This window comes from Nansenia antarctica (genome assembly GCF_963989245.1).
Source record: "Nansenia antarctica genome assembly, chromosome: 6".
Lineage (NCBI taxonomy): Eukaryota > Metazoa > Chordata > Actinopteri > Argentiniformes > Microstomatidae > Nansenia > Nansenia antarctica.
This window is the reverse complement of record NC_137676.1, coordinates 71937412-71957411: the sequence shown is the minus strand read 5'-3', so window position 1 is coordinate 71957411 and position 20000 is coordinate 71937412. Positions and strand designations below refer to the sequence as shown.

Genomic DNA, 20000 nt, shown 5'->3' with positions numbered 1-20000 from the left:
CTGTGAGGGGTGGGGTCATAGTTCAAACACTCCTGGGGACCTCAGAGGGTTATGACAGTGAGGTCATGTTCATTTCATTTCATTTTTGGGAAGATGTCTGGCACCTCAGTGGTCGGTGTGGTTAACACCTGTGTGTGAAGTCTACAAGATCGAAACTGGTTGAAAGTGTTATCATTTGTAATGTAATCGTCTTACTTCACAATCTTTTGTGGCATAATTGAACTGTTGGGGGACAATTAAACACACTTAAAACACAGCTTTATCTTTATTTCAATAAACATTTCTGGAAAAATCAAATAGTAGTGAAAAGGTGTTGAACCTGTGATCCCCTGATCATGGGGCAAGACACAAACCACACAGTCACCTAAATCACTTTGAATGCCTCGTTTTGTATATTTAACACCAAGGTTTTCTGAAACATGTTCAATAACACGTTCCAACACTAGCCTTGAAGGATGCAGCTTTGGAGGTCTGTGCAGTCACCTGCAGTCATACACACACACACACACACACACACACACACACACACACACACACACACACACACACACACAGAGAGACCAGATGCAGTGGCAGGTGACTGGAGGGTATTACGACAACAAAATCAACAATCATCATCTTTTAACTCACACCTCACGACTTTCACCATCTGAGAACTGCACAGGAATAAAACAGGTCTGATATTTACAGAGTACTGCATCAAGCCATATTTACAGTACGCACACACACACACACACACACACACAAGACTGCAATTTATTCTTCGTCCACTCACTTCAAATCATGTTCAACCACACTAACCCCAATATACAATATGGAAGAAGTGTTTACAAAGTAGCGGTATATCTACAACAACTGTTAGAACCTTGATTCCTCGTGTTCCTTTCCTACATCAGCTTCAAAAGCGATTTACAACTACAGATTACAGATTACAGGGACGTTCTCCCTGGAGTAACTGAGGGCTAAGTGCCTTACTCAAGGGCACCCTAGTGGTGGTGTCACAACAACCTTCCGTTCACCTGTCCAACTCAGAGGAGAGGACACAAGGAGGCAAGTGAAGGACAGAGGAGAGGACACAAGGAAGCAAGAGGAGGACAGAGGAGAGGACACAAGGAGGCAAGAGGAGGACAGAGGAGAGAGGAGAGGACACAAGGAAGCAAGAGGAGGACAGAGGAGAGGACAGAGGAGAGGACAGAGGAGAGGAGAGAGGAGAGGACAGAAGGAAGGGAGTTTCTGATAACTGAGAAAGGGCCCTCGTCTGGCAGTGATGAGAAACACGAGGATAGGAACAGGAAGTAGGAAGTAGGTCATCAGTGTTAAAGCAACTGCTTTGAAACCCTCCTGATTGGACAAAATGTTTCATGATAAATCATCATTGTGGTATAAACAAATGACACAGCGCAGTAGTGTAGTCGTGACAACCGATCCGTTGACAGTACAACAGAGGAGCAGGGCACACTACGGCTGCGTTCGTAAGTTCGCTCTGGAAGTCTGATCAGCACTCGTGGGAATGCCTCTTGTCCAATCAAATTACTTGGTCCCCTTTATGACGTTGAACCCAGTGTGCGCTCTGGTGCAACTCAGAGTGAATTTACGAACGCAGCCTAAGATTCTTGCACTTAGGGTTTAACCCATGGTTAAGAACGAGCTTCAAATATTTGTCTGTCAGTTCATTGTTTGTTGTATTGTTCGTCTCAGTTGTTAAAATGTTTATTTACATACATTTTATTCACACAAAAAAGAGCGTAGGCTACAGGTATGCTTTACTACAGAGCCCTCACTGCCAGGGCACATCACACGTATGTATTACCCAGTTATCCTTTATATTACGCTTGAGAGAAAACGTATAATGTAAAAAACAGTTAAAAAGCACATGGTACATGGTATCACATCGTCACCTCAGAGAACACGTATGAGCAGCGTCACGCCACGCACACGGGGATCACAACCCTCACATGTAAATGTCTCCAGCCCTGGAGGCCAGTCTGGATCAGAAATGTAGCAGAAAGAATCTGTTTGTTTTTTTAAGTTATTTTTTTCTGAGTGGGGCAGTCCCACTCATATTTTTCATTTTATTGACAGATACAGTAGAGATTTAGACAGGAAGGATGGGTGTGAGAGAGAGAGGAGGGATGACATGCAGGATATGTCCCCGGCCGGAATCGTGCGGTTACATGGTCAACGCTTAACCCGCTACGCCACCTAAGCGCCCCTAGCAGAAAGACTCGTTTTTAATGTGAAATTAAGGTCGTTGTCTTAGAAACATGCACTCAAAGAGTAAACATGTAAACACCTTTTTTTTTAACCACAACAGAGGACAGATACTTGTCATGGCCAAGGTCAAAATGTCAAAATCACTTTCCAACAAGTTGCTTACATTAGCCCATACAAAACATGGCCAATTGGCTTTAGATCACAACAAGCTCACAGTACAATGTAATGATAACCTATTTACAGAATGTGTGTGATGATAACCTATTTACAGAATGTGTATTATGATAACCTATTTACAGAGTGTGTGTGTGTGTGTGATGATAACATACTGTATATACCGTACAGAATGTGTGTAATGATAACCTATTTACAGCTGTGTGTGTGTGTCAGGTGTGTACAGGTGTGTGTACAGGTGTTTGTCCATCAGGTGTGTACAGGTGTGTACAGGTGTGTACAGGTGTGTACAGGTGTGTACAGGTGTTTTGTCCATCAGGTGTGTACAGGTGTGTACAGGTGTGTACAGGTGTGTGTACAGGTGTGTACAGGTGTGTGTACAGGTGTGTGTACAGGTGTGTGTACAGGTGTTTGTCCATCAGGTGTGTACAGGTGTTTGTACAGGTGTGTATCAGGTGTGTACAGGTGTGTGTACAGGTGTGTACAGGTGTTTGTCCATCAGGTGTGTACAGGTGTGTGTACAGGTGTGTGTACAGGTGTTTGTCCATCAGGTGTGTACAGGTGTTTGTACAGGTGTGTATCAGGTGTGTACAGGTGTGTGTACAGGTGTGTACAGGTGTTTGTCCATCAGGTGTGTACAGGTGTGTGTACAGGTGTGTATCAGGTGTGTACAGGTGTGTGTACAGGTGTGTATCAGGTGTGTGTACAGGTGTGTACAGGTGTTTGTCCATCAGGTGTGTACAGGTGTGTACAGGTGTGTACAGGTGTGTATCAGGTGTGTACAGGTGTGTATCAGGTGTGTACAGGTGTGTACAGGTGTTTGTCCATCAGATGTGTATCAGGTGTGTTTCAGGTGTATATCAGGTGTATATCAGGTGTATATCAGGTGTGCGCCCCCCTCCTCCTGCGCTCCAGCTCGGCCAGCCTGTCCTCCCTCCCCTGGGCGTGTTCCGCCCCCACCCTCTGGGCCGTCGCCGTGGTGATGAGGTCGATGTGGGCGTACCTGGTGGAGCCCCCTCCTGATTGGACGAGAGAAGACAAACAGGATATGATCAGGATCATGACAAGATGACGGGACTTCCACACCGGCTGATACACCACGGATACACGCACGCACGCACAGACACACACCCACACACACAAACAGACACACACAGACACACTGACAGACAGACAGACAGACAGACAGACAGACAGACGTACGTACGTACGTACGTACGCACACACACACACACACACACACACACAGAAACAGACACACACACACACACACACAGACACACACAAACAGACAGACAGACAGACACACACAGACAGACAGACAGACAGACAGACAGACAGACACAGACAGACAGACAGACAGACAGACAGACAGACAGACACAGACACACACACACACACACAAACAGACAGACAGACAGACACACACAGACAGACAGACAGACAGACACACACAGACAGACAGACAGACAGACACACACACACACCCATAATGTTTATGGTCCTGTGTTTCTACTGCCTCATCATGGTGTTGCAATCAGGCAGCGATGTCTTTGAACACCTGGTAAAATCTGTCTGAACATGACCAAGTCACACAAGGATCCAAATCAATCCCTGGTTGGTGTAATTACACTATCAAAGGTTTTCGCGGAAATACAGAAATCTGCTCCTCCGAAAGAATCCGGTATGTCGTCAAGATCTCTGAAATCAATTAATGCAAAATACCCTGATGTCCCAAAATATACAAATAAAGAGTAAGAAAAAGAAAAACATTTGGGATAAGGTATAGTCAGTTGAATTACTAATGTTGCATAATAACAACATCAGTACTTTCATGAATGTTTACATTCATGCTTTGTCAAGGCCATAGCATTAACTTAGGGAGGTACTATTGCACATACATAATAGGCGTAGAAGACAAAAGTCACTTTAGACAATTTAGACAACAGCCAAAGCAGAAGAACAACAAAGGAGACCTCAGCCAAACCAACCAGCACAGAGCAGAGTCACAAACAAAAACAAAAACATTTCGAGGCAACATGAAGCAGAAAAGCCAAAATGGAGGCGAGTGGAGAGAGAAACATTGAGCCAAAATGGCCATCTAAGGATGGTTCTTACTGGGTCTACGCAGCTGCAAGGAGTTACCTCTCTCTGCGGGGCAGGAGGCTGCAGCCGCGCCCGGGTCCAGCAGGTCCAGCTCCATGTACAGCAGCTCCCTGCTAGCCTTAGCCGCGGGGCTAGCCGGGATGTTGACATAGTTCACGCTGTCGCTGACGCGTCGGTCCAACGCCAGGAGGGCGTCCTGGGGGGGAAAGGTGAAGAAGTTCCCTGGAACCAAAAGAAACCAATATGGTAAATGGACTGCACTTATATCCGCCTTTATCCAAAGCGCTTTACAACGGCTTCTCATTCACCCATTCACACACACACATCCACACACCAATGGCGGCAAGCTACCATGCAAGGCGCCCAATGAGGCCCGCTCACTGGGAGCAATTTGGGGTTCGGTGTCTTGCCCAAGGACACTTCGACATGTGTCACGAACCGCCGATCTGCCCACCTTGCGATCATTAGACGGCGGCTCTACCTCCTGCCCCACAGCCACCCCAATATAATCTTTAGATTCACGCGGTCTTTCCAGCGGTGTAAAAGCAGCTGGCGGTTTGGGTTTGTGGGTTCAGGGGAGCGAGGAGGCTGCTGGTCTGTTGATCACTGTTACGACCTGGCTCTGGGCCATCACAGAAAGGGACACACACACACACCACGGATAACCCAAAACAATCAAGAGTTTAATAAGTAAATCCAATCCACTGCTGTGTGCTGGTAGGCAAACTGGTAGTAGTCGCTCTATGAGGGAGTTTTCCTGGCTACACAGTGTACAGTTTTTTTTTACCTTTGCCTGCTTGCGGCTCTGTCATTATGTGAAGCGCATTGAGTCACAACTTGTGAGAAATGCGCTACACAAATAAAACTTGATTTGATTTGATTTTATTAAGTAAAGGCTGAAAAGCCGAAGGTGACCTCACCTGAGATGGAGGTCTGCCTGTGGAGCGCCAGTCTGGCTGGAGGGGGGGTGCCTATATAGAGGGTAACGTCACTCCTCTCCTCCCTCCGCGCCTGGGGTTGGTCTAAGGAACAGGGTGGATGCATGGTCAGATACAGAGTAATGCATGGTCAGAGACAGAGTAATGCATGGTCAGAGACAGAGTAATGCATGGACAGAGACAGAGTAATGCATGGACAGAGACAGGGTAATGCATGGACAGAGACAGAGTAATGCATGGACAGAGACAGGGTAATGCATGGACAGAGACAGAGTAATGCATGGACAGAGACAGAGTAATGCATGGACAGAGACAGAGTAATGCATGGTCAGAGACAGAGTAATGCATGGACAGAGACAGAGTAATGCATGGTCAGAGACAGAGTAATGCATGGTCAGAGACAGAGTAATGCATGGTCAGAGACAGAGTAATGCATGGACAGAGACAGAGTAATGCATGGTCAGAGACAGAGTAATGCATGGACAGAGACAGGGTAATGCATGGACAGAGACAGAGTAATGCATGGTCAGAGACAGGGTAATGCATGGTCAGAGACAGAGTAATGCATGGACAGAGACAGAGTAATGCATGGACAGAGACAGAGTAATGCATGGTCAGAGACAGAGTAATGCATGGACAGAGACAGAGTAATGCATGGTCAGAGACAGAGTAATGCATGGTCAGAGACAGAGTAATGCATGGACAGAGACAGAGTAATGCATGGACAGAGACAGAGTAATGCATGGACAGAGACAGAGTAATGCATGGTCAGACAGAGACAGAGTAATGCATGGTCAGAGACAGAGTAATGCATGGTCAGAGACAGAGTAATGCATGGTCAGAGACAGAGTAATGCATGGACAGAGACAGAGTAATGCATGGACAGAGACAGACAGAGTAATGCATGGTCAGAGACAGAGTAATGCATGGTCAGAGACAGAGTAATGCATGGTCAGAGACAGAGTAATGCATGGTCAGAGACAGAGTAATGCATGGACAGAGACAGAGTAATGCATGGTCAGAGACAGAGTAATGCATGGTCAGAGACAGAGTAATGCATGGTCAGAGACAGAGTAATGCATGGTCAGAGACAGAGTAATGCATGGACAGAGACAGAGTAATGCATGGACAGAGACAGAGTAATGCATGGACAGAGACAGAGTAATGCATGGTCAGACAGAGACAGAGTAATGCATGGTCAGAGACAGAGTAATGCATGGTCAGACAGAGACAGAGTAATGCATGGTCAGAGACAGAGTAATGCATGGACAGAGACAGAGTAATGCATGGTCAGACAGAGACAGAGTAATGCATGGTCAGAGACAGAGTAATGCATGGACAGAGACAGAGACAGAGTAATGCATGGACAGAGACAGAGTAATGCATGGACAGAGACAGAGTGATGCATGGTCAGAGACAGAGTAATGCATGGACAGAGACAGAGTAATGCATGGTCAGAGACAGAGTAATGCATGGTCAGAGACAGAGTAATGCATGGACAGAGACAGAGTAATGCATGGTCAGAGACAGAGTAATGCATGGTCAGAGACAGGCAGAGTAATGTATGGACAGAGACAGAGTAATGCATGGACAGAGACAGAGTGATGCATGGACAGAGACAGAGTGATGCATGGACAGAGACAGAGTAATGCATGGACAGAGACAGAGTGATGCATGGTCAGAGACAGAGTAATGCATGGTCAGAGACAGACTAATGCATGGTCAGAGACAGGCAGAGTAATGTATGGACAGAGACAGAGTAATGCATGGTCAGAGACAGAGTAATGCATGGTCAGAGACAGGCAGAGTAATGTATGGACAGAGACAGAGTAATGCATGGTCAGAGACAGAGTAATGCATGGACAGAGACAGAGTAATGCATGGTCAGAGACAGAGTAATGCATGGTCAGAGACAGAGTAATGCATGGTCAGAGACAGAGTAATGCATGGACAGAGACAGAGTGATGCATGGTCAGAGACAGAGTAATGCATGGTCAGAGACAGAGTAATGCATGGTCAGAGACAGAGTAATGCATGGTCAGAGACAGAGTAATGCATGGTCAGAGACAGAGTAATGCATGGACAGAGACAGAGTAATGCATGGACAGAGACAGAGTAATGCATGGACAGAGACAGAGTAATGCATGGACAGAGACAGAGTAATGCATGGTCAGAGACAGACAGAGTAATGCATGGTCAGAGACAGAGTAATGCATGGTCAGAGACAGAGTAATGCATGGACAGAGACAGAGTAATGCATGGACAGAGACAGAGTAATGCATGGACAGAGACAGAGTAATGCATGGACAGAGACAGAGTAATGCATGGTCAGAGACAGAGTAATGCATGGTCAGAGACAGAGTAATGCATGGACAGAGACAGAGTAATGCATGGTCAGAGACAGAGTAATGCATGGACAGACAGAGACAGAGTAATGCATGGACAGACAGAGACAGAGTAATGCATGGACAGAGACAGAGTAATGCATGGTCAGAGACAGAGTGATGCATGGTCAGAGACAGAGTAATGCATGGTCAGAGACAGAGTAATGCATGGTCAGAGACAGAGTAATGCATGGTCAGAGACAGAGTAATGCATGGTCAGAGACAGAGTAATGCATGGTCAGAGACAGAGTAATGCATGGACAGAGACAGAGTAATGTATGGACAGAGACAGAGTAATGCATGGTCAGAGACAGAGTAATGCATGGACAGAGACAGAGTAATGCATGGTCAGAGACAGAGTAATGCATGGACAGACAGAGACAGAGTAATGCATGGTCAGAGACAGAGTAATGCATGGTCAGAGACAGAGTGGATGCATGGACAGAGACAGTGTAATGCATGGTCAGAGACAGAGTAATGCATGGTCAGAGACAGAGTAATGCATGATCAGAGACAGAGTAATGCATGGTCAGAGACAGAGTGGATGCATGGTCAGAGACAGAGTAATGCATGGTCAGAGACAGAGTAATGCATGGTCAGAGACAGGGTAATGCATGGACAGAGACAGAGTAATGCATGGTCAGAGACAGGGTAATGCATGGTCAGAGACAGAGTAATGCATGGTCAGAGACAGAGTAATGCATGGTCAGAGACAGAGTGGATGCATGGTCAGAGACAGAGTAATGCATGGTCAGAGACAGAGTAATGCATGGACAGAGACAGAGTAATGCATGGACAGAGACAGAGTAATGCATGGACAGAGACAGAGTAATGCATGGTCAGAGACAGAGTAATGCATGGACAGACAGAGACAGAGTAATGCATGGTCAGAGACAGAGTAATGCATGGACAGAGACAGGGTGAATGCATGGACAGACATGCAGTCCTTAAACCTTACTGACAATCACTTTTCATATTATACACTGTTGTTGTCTTCTGTTGCAATTTTAAATATATATAAAGTAAAACAAAAGTAAGAACTTTTCTTTGTTCTTTGAACCTTTCTTTTGAGTAAAGCAGTAAAAATCAAGCACAGATGTGCATCCTAATGACTCCCAGATGTAAACTTTACACAATGAGGAGATACAATCACATGACTAAAATCTGGCATGTTTGGACGTAGTACTGGATAACTGGTCAAGTCAGTTTGGAGACTGCATCAAGGGTATTGAGGGTATTGTGGATAGAAAGCTTAAAACACACATTTTTAACCTGGCTTTTATCTAGTGTTTACCTGAACTTGCACTTTTACACTTTTGCTCCTATTTCTTATCTCCTATGTCTTGTTTTATTCCTGGTTTTGTTGTGTTGTGTTTATTTGATCTATTTCTAATCTTCTAGCTCTTCTTTTATTGTATTGTGTTTTATTTACTATAGTTTTTATGTTCAGCACTTGGAGTTAGGGATGCTCCGATTTATCGGCCACCGATTTAAATCGGCCGATTTCACTCCAAATGACTCGATCGGTGATCGGCAAAAATGGCCGATCGCAAAAAACGATCTTTTTTTCCCTTTTTTTTTTTTTTTTCCTGGGGAAGACAGATAACTGAACAGAAAACATAGGAGGACGTAACAGTATGTAAACCATGAAGGCCACGTTTATGATGTCTTTTATACAGCCATATCGACTGACTTGGGCTTCAGGCGATGAATTGAGAATGAAGGACCCCAATTGAAATAAGCCATTGGCTTTCTTGGGTTTTTATCCTGTTAGTTGACCTTGTATGTAATATGTACTTTCATGTACCTACTTCTGCAAATCTTCTAATAAAGTTTTCAATCAATCAATCAAAAGGCCCTAACTGGGTGATAGGCCAGACCTTTACTATGCCATAAAAATGGGTCTGCGTTTGCTTGGTGCCTAATGGATCAAAACTTTTGTCTAAAAAGCAAAAAATATGTAGGCTATCCAGTCAGTAGGCCTACAGTTATGTATTAAAAAAAAAATCGGTATCGGTATCGGTTGATCTTGAGGAAAAAAATCGGTGATCGGTATCGGCCCCAAAAATCCAGATCGGAGCATCCCTACTTGGAGTTGCATTCAATGCATGACTTGTGCTATATAAATAAAGTTTGATTGATTGATGATTGATTGAGAGTATGATAATGCACTTTAAATATAATTTGACATGGCTGGATATGCAGTCTGGCTTTATCCAGATAAATGAATACAGACACAGTCTGCCACATTACTGGACATGCCCATAAACAAAGTCCAATAAATAATAAATAAATATTATTAAACTACAGTGTAAATATGAAGAGTTTCATTCCAATATGTATATTGTAATATTGGTTGTTCAATTCATCATGAAACAATCTTGATCTTCAAGAATATGATTATTATGTAAACAAATACCCTATCATGGCCAACTGTTAAACTGTTCAAATACAGTATATCATACAAGGTGTTATACAACGGGTTGTTAACAAGCATAGCAATTGTCCAGGGGGGTATTCCATCAATGTCACTAAAGGAAAATCCCGGTTCATTTTTGATCAATCTCGTGAGACTTCAGAATAAGCCGGGATTTTCCTTTAGCGACGTTGATGGAATACCCCCCCCAGGAGGCATTAGAAGCTGTGATTAATAGCGGTAATGTCACTGTTGAATTATCTATTATGATATTCAGACCGCAGTAGACTTGTCTATCACGTTCCCTTGACAACCTGTGTAGTTTTGGGAACTATGTTTCTCAACACCTCAAGCTTTGTGTTTTTGTCACAATTTTACGATTTGTTGTGTAACCGTTGTGTGTTAGCAATAATGCAGTCAAGGCCGTGATTCATAGGGTGTGTTCATAAATACGCTCTGGAAATCCGATCAGCACTCATGGAATGTTTATTGTCCAATCAAATTACTTGGTCGCTCTATGACGTTGAACCCAGTGTGCGCTCCGGCGCTCTCAGAGCGAATTTACGAACGCACCCATAGTTGATACTGTCACTTGGTGTTTGTCTAACAACCCCCCCTACCCGTGACAAACCTGAGGACAGATTACAGCCTCTCTGGTATTAATGCTCAATTATTTCACCACAGCAATATTTTTTAAAGAAAATACAAGTATTTGCACTTTGCAGTGGAGCTCTTGACATGCAGACAGACGCACCTGGCGTGGGCGTGGAGGGGGGCAGGCTTGGCGTGGGCGTGGAGCGGGGCAGGCTTGGCGTGGGCGTGGAGGGGGGCAGGCTTGGCGTGGGCGTGGAGGGGGTGGAGGGGGGCAGGCTGGCCAGGGATGAACTGCTTCCCTGTGGAGGAGAACAAGACAGGTGGTTAGATACCTGAGGCCAAGAAGGGCTTTGACCCAAACTGATTCACTTATGAAACTGATTCACTTATGAAACTGATTCACTTATGAAACTGATTCACTTATGAAACTGATTCACTTATGAAACCTTTTTTATTTTTTCCTTTTTTTGTTGTTGAGTGGGGCAGTCCCACTCATATTTTTTTTATTGCGATAGAGATAGTAGAGATTTGACAGGAAGGATGGGTGAGAGAGAGAGAAGGGATGACATGCAGGATATGTCCGCGGCCGGAATCGAACCGGGAACCCTGCGGTTACATGGTCGACGCTTAGCCCACTACGCCACCTAAGCACCCCTCACTTATGAAACTGATTGGCTGGTAAGCAGAGGCATTGCGGAAGCCACTGTCCTCTACTTCTAGTCTGACCTCTCCTTCCCCTTCACACCTGCTGCAGAGACACCACCTCCGGTGTGTAACAGAGAGAGAGAGAGACGGAAGGAAGGATGGAAGGGTAGAAGGAATGGAAGAAGGATGGAGGGAAAGAAGGAAGGAAGGAAGGAAGGAAGGAAGGAAGGAAGGAAGGAAGGAAGGAAGGAAGGAAGGAAGGAAGTTGTTTGTACCCCTGGAATCAGATTGCACTTTGCTTTGTTTCACTTCCATGAACATAAGTCCGGAAATGAAGAGTTTCATTCCAATAGGAACACTGTCTCTACACACTGTCTCTACACAACACTGTCTCTACACTGTCTCACTGTCTCACTGTCTCTACACAACACTGTCTCTACACTGTCTCTACACAACACTGTCTCTACACTGTCTCTACACAACACTGTCTCACTGTCTCTACACATCCATCAGCTTGTTGACGATAGGCAACACTGTCTCTACACATCCATCAGTTTGTTGACGTGGTAAACCTATCTTAAAGGGTTTGTACGTGCTGCCAGCAATGATTTAATGTACAGGGATCTACAGGGCTCTATGTGGATCTACAGTGATCTACATGGATCTATAGGGATCTATAGGGATCTACAGTGATCTACATGGATCTATAGGGATCTATAGGGATCTACAGTGATCTACAATGATCTATAGGGATCTATCCGCTTGTTAAGTCGTGACGTGTTTCCGGGTCCAACGTTGGCTGAGGCGCTGTCTTCGAAATGCCGAAATAATAATAATAATAATAAATTATATTTATATAGCGCTTTTCCGAGGCTCAAATACCCTGACAATATGGAGAAAACGGAAAAGTGCTGCGTCCCTTGTTGTATGAATAGATCCGAGTCTAAAAAACGATTAAACTGTCATTCTACCGCTGTCGTTCACTGGTACTCTGGTGGAGGGAATTTCTGGTTTGGACTCGGAAATGGCTAAACGTCACTTTTGACGTCAGACTTAACAAGCGGATTGGGATCTACAGTGATCTGCAATGATCTATAGGGATCTAGTGATCTAGACTATATGGCTCTATATGTATCTACAGGGATCTACAGGGATCTACAGGGATCTACAGTGTTCTATAGGGATCTATAGGGATCTACAGGGATCTACAGTGTTCTATAGGGATCTACAGGGATCTATAGGAATCCATATGGATCTATAGGGATCGACAGGTATCTACAGGGATCGACAGGTATCTACAGGGATCGACAGGTATCTACAGGGATCGACAGGTATCTACAGGGATATATAGGTATCTACAGGGATCTATAGGGATCGACAGGGATCTACAGTGTTCTACAGGGATCGTCTGTTGTTCTTCCTGCACACAAGTAAAAATATTCGGGATCTAGCAGCGTCGTCGGGCTCGCGCAAACAACTCCGGCGAATGTTTTACTTGGTCCGGGCAAGTAAAACGGTGTTACTGTCAAACCCTGTCAAACCCATAACAAATAAATCCAATCAATCAATCAATAAATCCGATCAAAGTGAAATGAAGCCACATGGAGTCTGGTTATGGGGTTACAGAGCTTGTTAAACCGGAGAGAAGAGTTATCAATGGGTACACTCGGTTAAAATGAATGACAACTGTGTTAAATGATCAATAAATTAACACAATTAACACAACAACAAAAAGATGTGTGGATTCTCAAGCATTAGCCCAAACTGTCAATGAAGACCACCACCATCTTACCTTCTGGGGAACATATCTTTTCCTAGCTGAGAACAGTTGCTCATGGGTAATGTAGTTTAGATCTAAACAGTGGTCTGTGCACTGGAGGGGGAGAAATGTGCCAAAGAGATGGAGTTAAACAACTAGGATGGCCAAACAGTAAACATGGGGTTCAAACCAGGGTTCAAATTATACAATAACCATTTGGGGGGTCTTGCTCCGGGAGTTTCACTCCCTAGAACTCACTAGAACAGTCGTGCCTATGTTACCTACTATAAGAGCCGCCTCGGGGGTCAAATTACCAGAGTCTTTACAATAGGAAGCTGCTACTTACACACAACGACCACTAGTTGGTGCGTCTTGTAAATTAGCCTGCCCTCCTACACAGAAAAACGGAAAAATAGCTTCATACCAGCTTATCCTGATGTGATTTAGAAAATGTAAGGATACTGGGTGGTGGAACGCACATATCGAGGAAACGTCATGAAAGGAGGCTCCTGAAATTTGATCGAATGCAAAGGTATACATGTTCTTTTACTAACAGGGTCAAATGACTCCACCCATGGCTGTTCTGGTGTTAACCAGAGGCACAAGAAGAAGAAGAAGAACAACAACAACAACAACATCATCCGCATCCTCATCCTCATCCTCATCCTCATCCTCATCATCATCATCATCAGGTGACCAGGTGTGTTACCTGAGCTCCTCCACACACAGGGCAGCCAGGCAGCAGCAGGGGTCTGGCAGCGCACCTCTCCACACCGTCCACCGGGGGCGCCCTCTCGCTGCCCCAGGAGCACACCTGACCCCCCCGGGCTGACCCCTGACCCCACTGTTGAGATGTGGGGTCCGAGGGGGTGTCACGACCTCCACCTCCACCTCCCCCTCCACCTCCCCCTCCACCTCCACCCCCGGCCGGCCTCCTGTCCTGGCCCCACTGAGGTACCCCTCCCTGGACCGGGGTGGGGGGAGGGCTCTGGAGCAAGGTCCTGGGGGTGTCTAGCAGGGTCCTGGGGGTGTCTAGGTGGGTCCTGGGGGGGTCTAGGGGGGTCCTGGGGGGGTCTAGGGGGGTCCTGGGGGTGTCTAGGTGGGTCCTGGGGGTGTCTAGGTGGGTCCTGGGGGTGTCTAGGTGGGTCCTGGGGGTGTCTAGGTGGGTCCTGGGGGTGTCTAGGTGGGTCCTGGGGGGGTCTAGGGGGGTCCTGGGGGTGTCTAGGTGGGTCCTGGGGGGGTCTAGGGGGGTCCTGGGGCTGTCTAGCAGAGTCCTGGGGGTGTCGTAGCGCAGCCTGAGGTGGCTGGGGACCTGGTATTCCTCCGCTTGCCTCCGGGTGGCGCTAGAGCTAGTCCCAGTCCCAGAGAAGGAGGGGGAGGGGCAGGAGCAGGGGAGGGGGAGGGGGGAGGCAGCAGGACTGAAATCTGAGAGGACTGAGGACAAAGGGGGAGGAGGGGGAGGGAGGGGGGGAGGAGGAAGGGGGAGACTGAGCAGAGATCCGAACTCCTCCCCTCCTCCTCCTCCTCCTCCCTGACTGGCCATGTCCAGACTCCCCGTACAGGAAGAGAAGCTGCCGGAGCAAGACGATTGGCTGCCTGTGGCGATGCCGATCCCGCTGTCCAATGAGCTCTGCCGGCCGCTGTCGTGGAGGCCTCGCGACCGCGCGACCTGATTGGAGGAGGAGGAGGACGAAGAAGACGGAGGGCGAATCGCTGACCCTCCTCCTCCTCCTCCTCCTCCTCCCCCTCCTCCTCCTCCTCCCATCATCACGGCCGCGTACAGACGATCGTCGGGATTGGTCGACTGGCTGGTCGGGGTGGGCGGGGCCGATGACACGGTCGTCTCGGAGGACGACAGGTTCGGTCTGGTCGACGATGGCTCCGCCCACAGTGGGAGGCGGCTTCCGTAGCTGGCGTCTGATTGGCTGGAGGAGGAGCTGGACATGCTGCTGTGGTCGTCCCCGGCGACCGAGGTACTGCAGCTGGAGGTGGAGGCTGCAGAGGAAAGGGTTAACTCAGATTAATAATAATACTTCCAGGTTAATATTAGTATTATTGATTAGTATTGGTGAACAGATGGGTTCACCAATAGCGGCTAAACACAGAGGCAGTATCTCACACGCCGTATCGGGAAGAGCAGCGCTTGAATACAGTTGCAGTAATATAACACTTTTATCTATATCCTTTTATTCATTGTCTTATTATATTGTTAAATGTTTAGCAATTTATTTTCTATATGTATTAATTCTTGTAATTTTTTCCTTCTTTTTCTGTATTGTTTAACACTAGAACAGCCGTGAGGTGTTAAACAGCACCAGTGAGTACAAAAAAAATTCTACCTTTGCACTCGATCACATTTCAGGACCCTCCTTTCATGACTTTTCCTAGATATGTGCGTTCTACCACCCAGCATTTTTACATTTTCAAAATCGAGTTAGTATAAAGCGTTTTAGCAGTATTTCTGTGTGTGTCTGTGTATTTGTGGCTGCCATCTTTTTCTCCAAGCCTGCAATTCTCTTTTATATCAGCAGAGGTAGCAAGGGGGCACACACTGTGCTCAAATTCAGGCTTCAGTGCTGAATGAGACACAGTGCATAAGACTGATATTTGTGTTTATATATAGGCTACAATAACAATCAAAATAAGATATGTATATGTGCAGACAGTTATGAAAATGATAAACTGTACAGTATGTCTCCCAATCAATGTTCGTTCAGACAATACAACCAAAGGCGTAAAAATACTGATGTTCTCATAATGTAATTATATATATAGCTAAATTAGACTGTAGACTGCTATGGAGGTATATTGAAACCAATATATAGATTATATATATAGATTATATATACAACCTGATTGGATTAAATAAGATTCTGTTGTGATTGTGTTGACATTGTTGTGATTGCAAAATAAATCTTGGTTATGTAATGTGTAAAGAACATGATGACACGAATGCCTATTATGATGATATGCAAAAGGTACAATCTGTCTATGAATCTTGGTTCAATCAAGGTTGTACATAGATATACGCAGATTCATATTTGGATAGTTGATTTTGGCACCATTGTATAGTAGCCAATTGCAGAGAGTATACATTATTTTGTTTGTTTACTGCACATTATAAATGAAATGATGTGTATTAATTATTTTTGTTGGTTTGAATCCTCACTGTGTTCATGTGTCTGCTGATGTTAGGGCCGGCGTGAAGTTCACGACAAATAAACAGACTGTGTGAAGCTCATAACTATGATAACACAATATTGCAATATGTATTACTATTCTTTTTTAATAATGATAATCAACTTTCATTCATTAGTAAAGCTCCCGCAGTCTCAATCAATCTCCTCTCCATATATAGCATTTAATCTGTTCCATAGTTCGTTCTCAGCTGACTCAAGCTTCATCAGATTGCTCTAATAATTTCCCCACTTCTCTGCTTATAGGAACTTTATGCATTTTAGAGAAACATGCAGAGCATGTATTTGACAAAGAAACGTGTAGGCTAAGAACTAGTTTCTAAAGTGAGTTACAATCACTTGATGGTTGATACACGGGGGAGGGTAATCTTATTGATCGTTTCCCATTAGCAAACAATAGCTGCCAATTCATGAGCGAGCCAAGCGGGTTTCAAAGCTGCCAAGCGGGTTTCAAAGCTGCCAAGCAGGTTTCAACGCTTACAAGCTTACAGCAGTCGATTGTCTGCTGATGTTACGGGCACGGCCGGCGTGAAGTTCACGACAAATAAACAGACGTTATCACTGTGAAGCTCATAACTATGATAACACAATATTGCAATATTTATTACTATTATTTTTGTATAATAATAATCAACCATCATTCGTTAGTAATGAAAACTCCCGCAGTTCCGATCAATCTCCTCTCCACTTTACACATTACATAACCAAGATCTCTTTTGACATCACAACAATGTCAACACAATCACAACAGAATCTTATTTTATCCAACCAGGTTTTATATTTTGATTATGACATCATGTCTTTCAACATTGTCACACTTTTCATTACACACATTAGCGGATTTATCATTCTGTACTCTTTCTCTCCTTTCTTTCATGTATTTTCTTTTCTTTTTCTCAATTAGTAGTCTCCTAATCTCGCTACAGTTTGAGCGAGACTGTAACTGTCATTGTTTGAATGAATGAATGAATGAATGGTCTTTATTTGTCATTGATATAGTACAGGTACCAAACAACGAAATTTGGGAGGGGGGGCTCCCCTGGTGCTAGGAAACTAGGTGCTAGGAACTGGTGCTATAACTGTGTTCATGTTATAATGTTTAGTGAACGAACAATTGTTGGGTGTTTGCCACAAATCGGAATTATCTTGCCGTGAAATGTACATCAAATAACATGATGTCGGCGATCTACTAGAACTGCGGGACGACTGCAATGTAGGCTACCATATATATCTGCCATATCATACCGTTTTATATTGAAAAATATGATGGTAAATAAATACATGTGGGACCGATGTATGATATGGCAGAGGTGTGGTGTGTATCAGTCTGTCTCGTTCCAGCGAGTCAACTCGTGTTGACTCAATAAGACATGCGCTTGATGGGGGGAGGGTTGATCGTTTCCGATCCGTGTCTCGATCGTTTCCGATCAATGAACAAAGACATCGGGTTCCCCCGCAGTCACAGTGCTACATGAAAATATCTAGCCACACACCACATAGCATACCTCCGCCCTATATGTATTTATCATCATATTTCTCAATATAAAACGGAGGTACGATATATGGCAGATATATGTATGGTATATTATGGCAGTTTCTGGCGCCTGTCCCGTTCTGTTGTTCAAAGAATATAATATAAAACGCATCACTGCACTGCTGTCTGTCCTGTGTTGTTTTGTTTGCATTGCATTTTAGCACAGTGCGCCGATTAGATAGAAGATGTTCTACAGAGGGATGTAACCCCTCCCTCCCCTCCCTTCCCCCACCCCTCCCCTGCTGTTGTGTCTCGATACCTGGTCAACACAGCTTGGGATTCCAAGGAAATTACTTGGAACTATGTGTGAAAGGGACAACATTGCAATATATATTACAGTTATTTTTTAATAATGATAATCAACTTTCATTCGTTAGTAATGAAAACTCCCGCAGTCTCGTTACATACATGCATACGTTATTATATATATATAAATAAAGCCTTGAACTGGCCAAGCATAAAGGCTGAAGATGGAAAGTCACTACAGGCCTATGCACTGTATTTGAGAGGATGCAACAATGCCATGCAAGACTTGCACTATCTGGAAGAGCTTGATAGCCCATCAAACCTCAGGCTTATTGTTTCTAAGTTGCCCTACAAGTATAGGGATAAATGGAGGTCTATTGCCTGCAATATACTTGAGATTAGTCATGGCAGGGCTAAATTCAAAGACCTTGTTGGCTTCATTGGAAAAACAAGCCACAATTGTTTTAGATCCTTTGAATTTAGATTACCATCCCCCATGCTTCAACCATTATATCAAGTGAATGGAACTGACTTTAGAAACGAGTTATTCTGGTTTATTTGCGAGGACCACAGGATTTCCACTTACACATGTGTGAGGAAAAGTAACAGCGTTTTGTTACAGAACTGTTCACAAATGTTCCATTTGTTCATTTGCTTTATTGAGGCGACTCTGCGAAATGACAATAACTAAACAAGTCCTGACAACAAAAATATATGTATAATATTGTATATAATGTTTTTTCTGTATATCACTGTAGACCACAGTCTCACTCACATATACACAACACAACACTGTTGTGTATAATACAGTTTTCTCAGTCGCTTTGGTGCATTTCTCACATCACTATTAACATTTGCACAACAGTTGTCAGTGTCATCAAAATGAAAAGTCCTGACACCATTGTTTATGAACAAGATAGTCAAATGGCTTTGTCATGTTTTCATTATGACAGTTCACTCTGTAAGTGTTTTCCAATGCAAAAAAATTAGATCTTGAAAGTGAAACCGCAGGGTGCGTTCGTAAATTCGCTATGAGAGCGCCGGAGCGCACACCGGGTTCAAATCGTCAGAGGAGATATACGGGTTATTTTGATAAACTGGACACATTTTGAGAATATATATTGGTACTTTCTCACCTGAAAACATATTAAAACTTCATAAAATGACATGGTAACACTTGTAAAGGCAAAATCACAGCATTTTTTTTTTGAAAAAAAATGGAGGATTCAAAACGCCTTCTGCTTGCCGGTGCGAAATGCATTCTGGGAAAAGGCGTCGGAGCCTGGCAGACGGCCTTGTGTGACATCGCCCTCCAGCGATCTTTGTGCGTCAGTACACTCTTCTCTATGTTAAACTATCATAGTGCTGAATCACACCTCATCGCGATTGAATAAGGTCGCGATCCACCGCGGTCCTAGTGTTAATGCTGTATGTAAAGCACTTTGAATTGCCCCTGTTGTATGAAATGTGCTATTGTGGGAGTGCGTAGAGACGAGGAGACAGTAGACAGGTTGTCGAGTCGGACGTTTTACTTCCCAACTTTGAATGTCAGAACGGCAGCAATAGCATAACAGTGCAACGGTACAGTGTACAACAACTGCACTTCAACTTCTTGCCGAGATAAACTGAGCAGACAGAATGCACTGTTGGAAAGTTCCATAGTGACTGTGACCAGTTACATAATTTATTGCAGGTTGAGTGAGACTGTAAAGGACTCAACTGTTGACTAAATGTGACACGTTCTAGTGTTTTGGTCCGCATGTCGGAAACCAATCGACTTTTATTTTGAAACA

General features: G+C 44.6%; 1 protein-coding gene across 1 annotated transcript in view; it reads right to left on the bottom strand.

The window, feature by feature from the left end:
* Positions 1–3270: 3270 nt before the first annotated feature.
* dok7b (docking protein 7b) overlaps positions 3271–20000 on the bottom strand; it is a gene marked incomplete at both ends in the record, with an annotated part of 37770 nt that continues 21040 nt past the window's right edge. The window contains 8 exons of the mRNA XM_080534849.1: positions 3271–3407; positions 4534–4716; positions 5415–5516; positions 10987–11125; positions 13264–13344; positions 13940–14074; positions 14189–14579; positions 14724–15225. Of these exons, the coding sequence (XP_080390975.1) occupies positions 3271–3407; positions 4534–4716; positions 5415–5516; positions 10987–11125; positions 13264–13344; positions 13940–14074; positions 14189–14579; positions 14724–15225 (1670 nt within the window). The remainder of the gene's footprint in view (positions 3408–4533; positions 4717–5414; positions 5517–10986; positions 11126–13263; positions 13345–13939; positions 14075–14188; positions 14580–14723; positions 15226–20000) is intronic.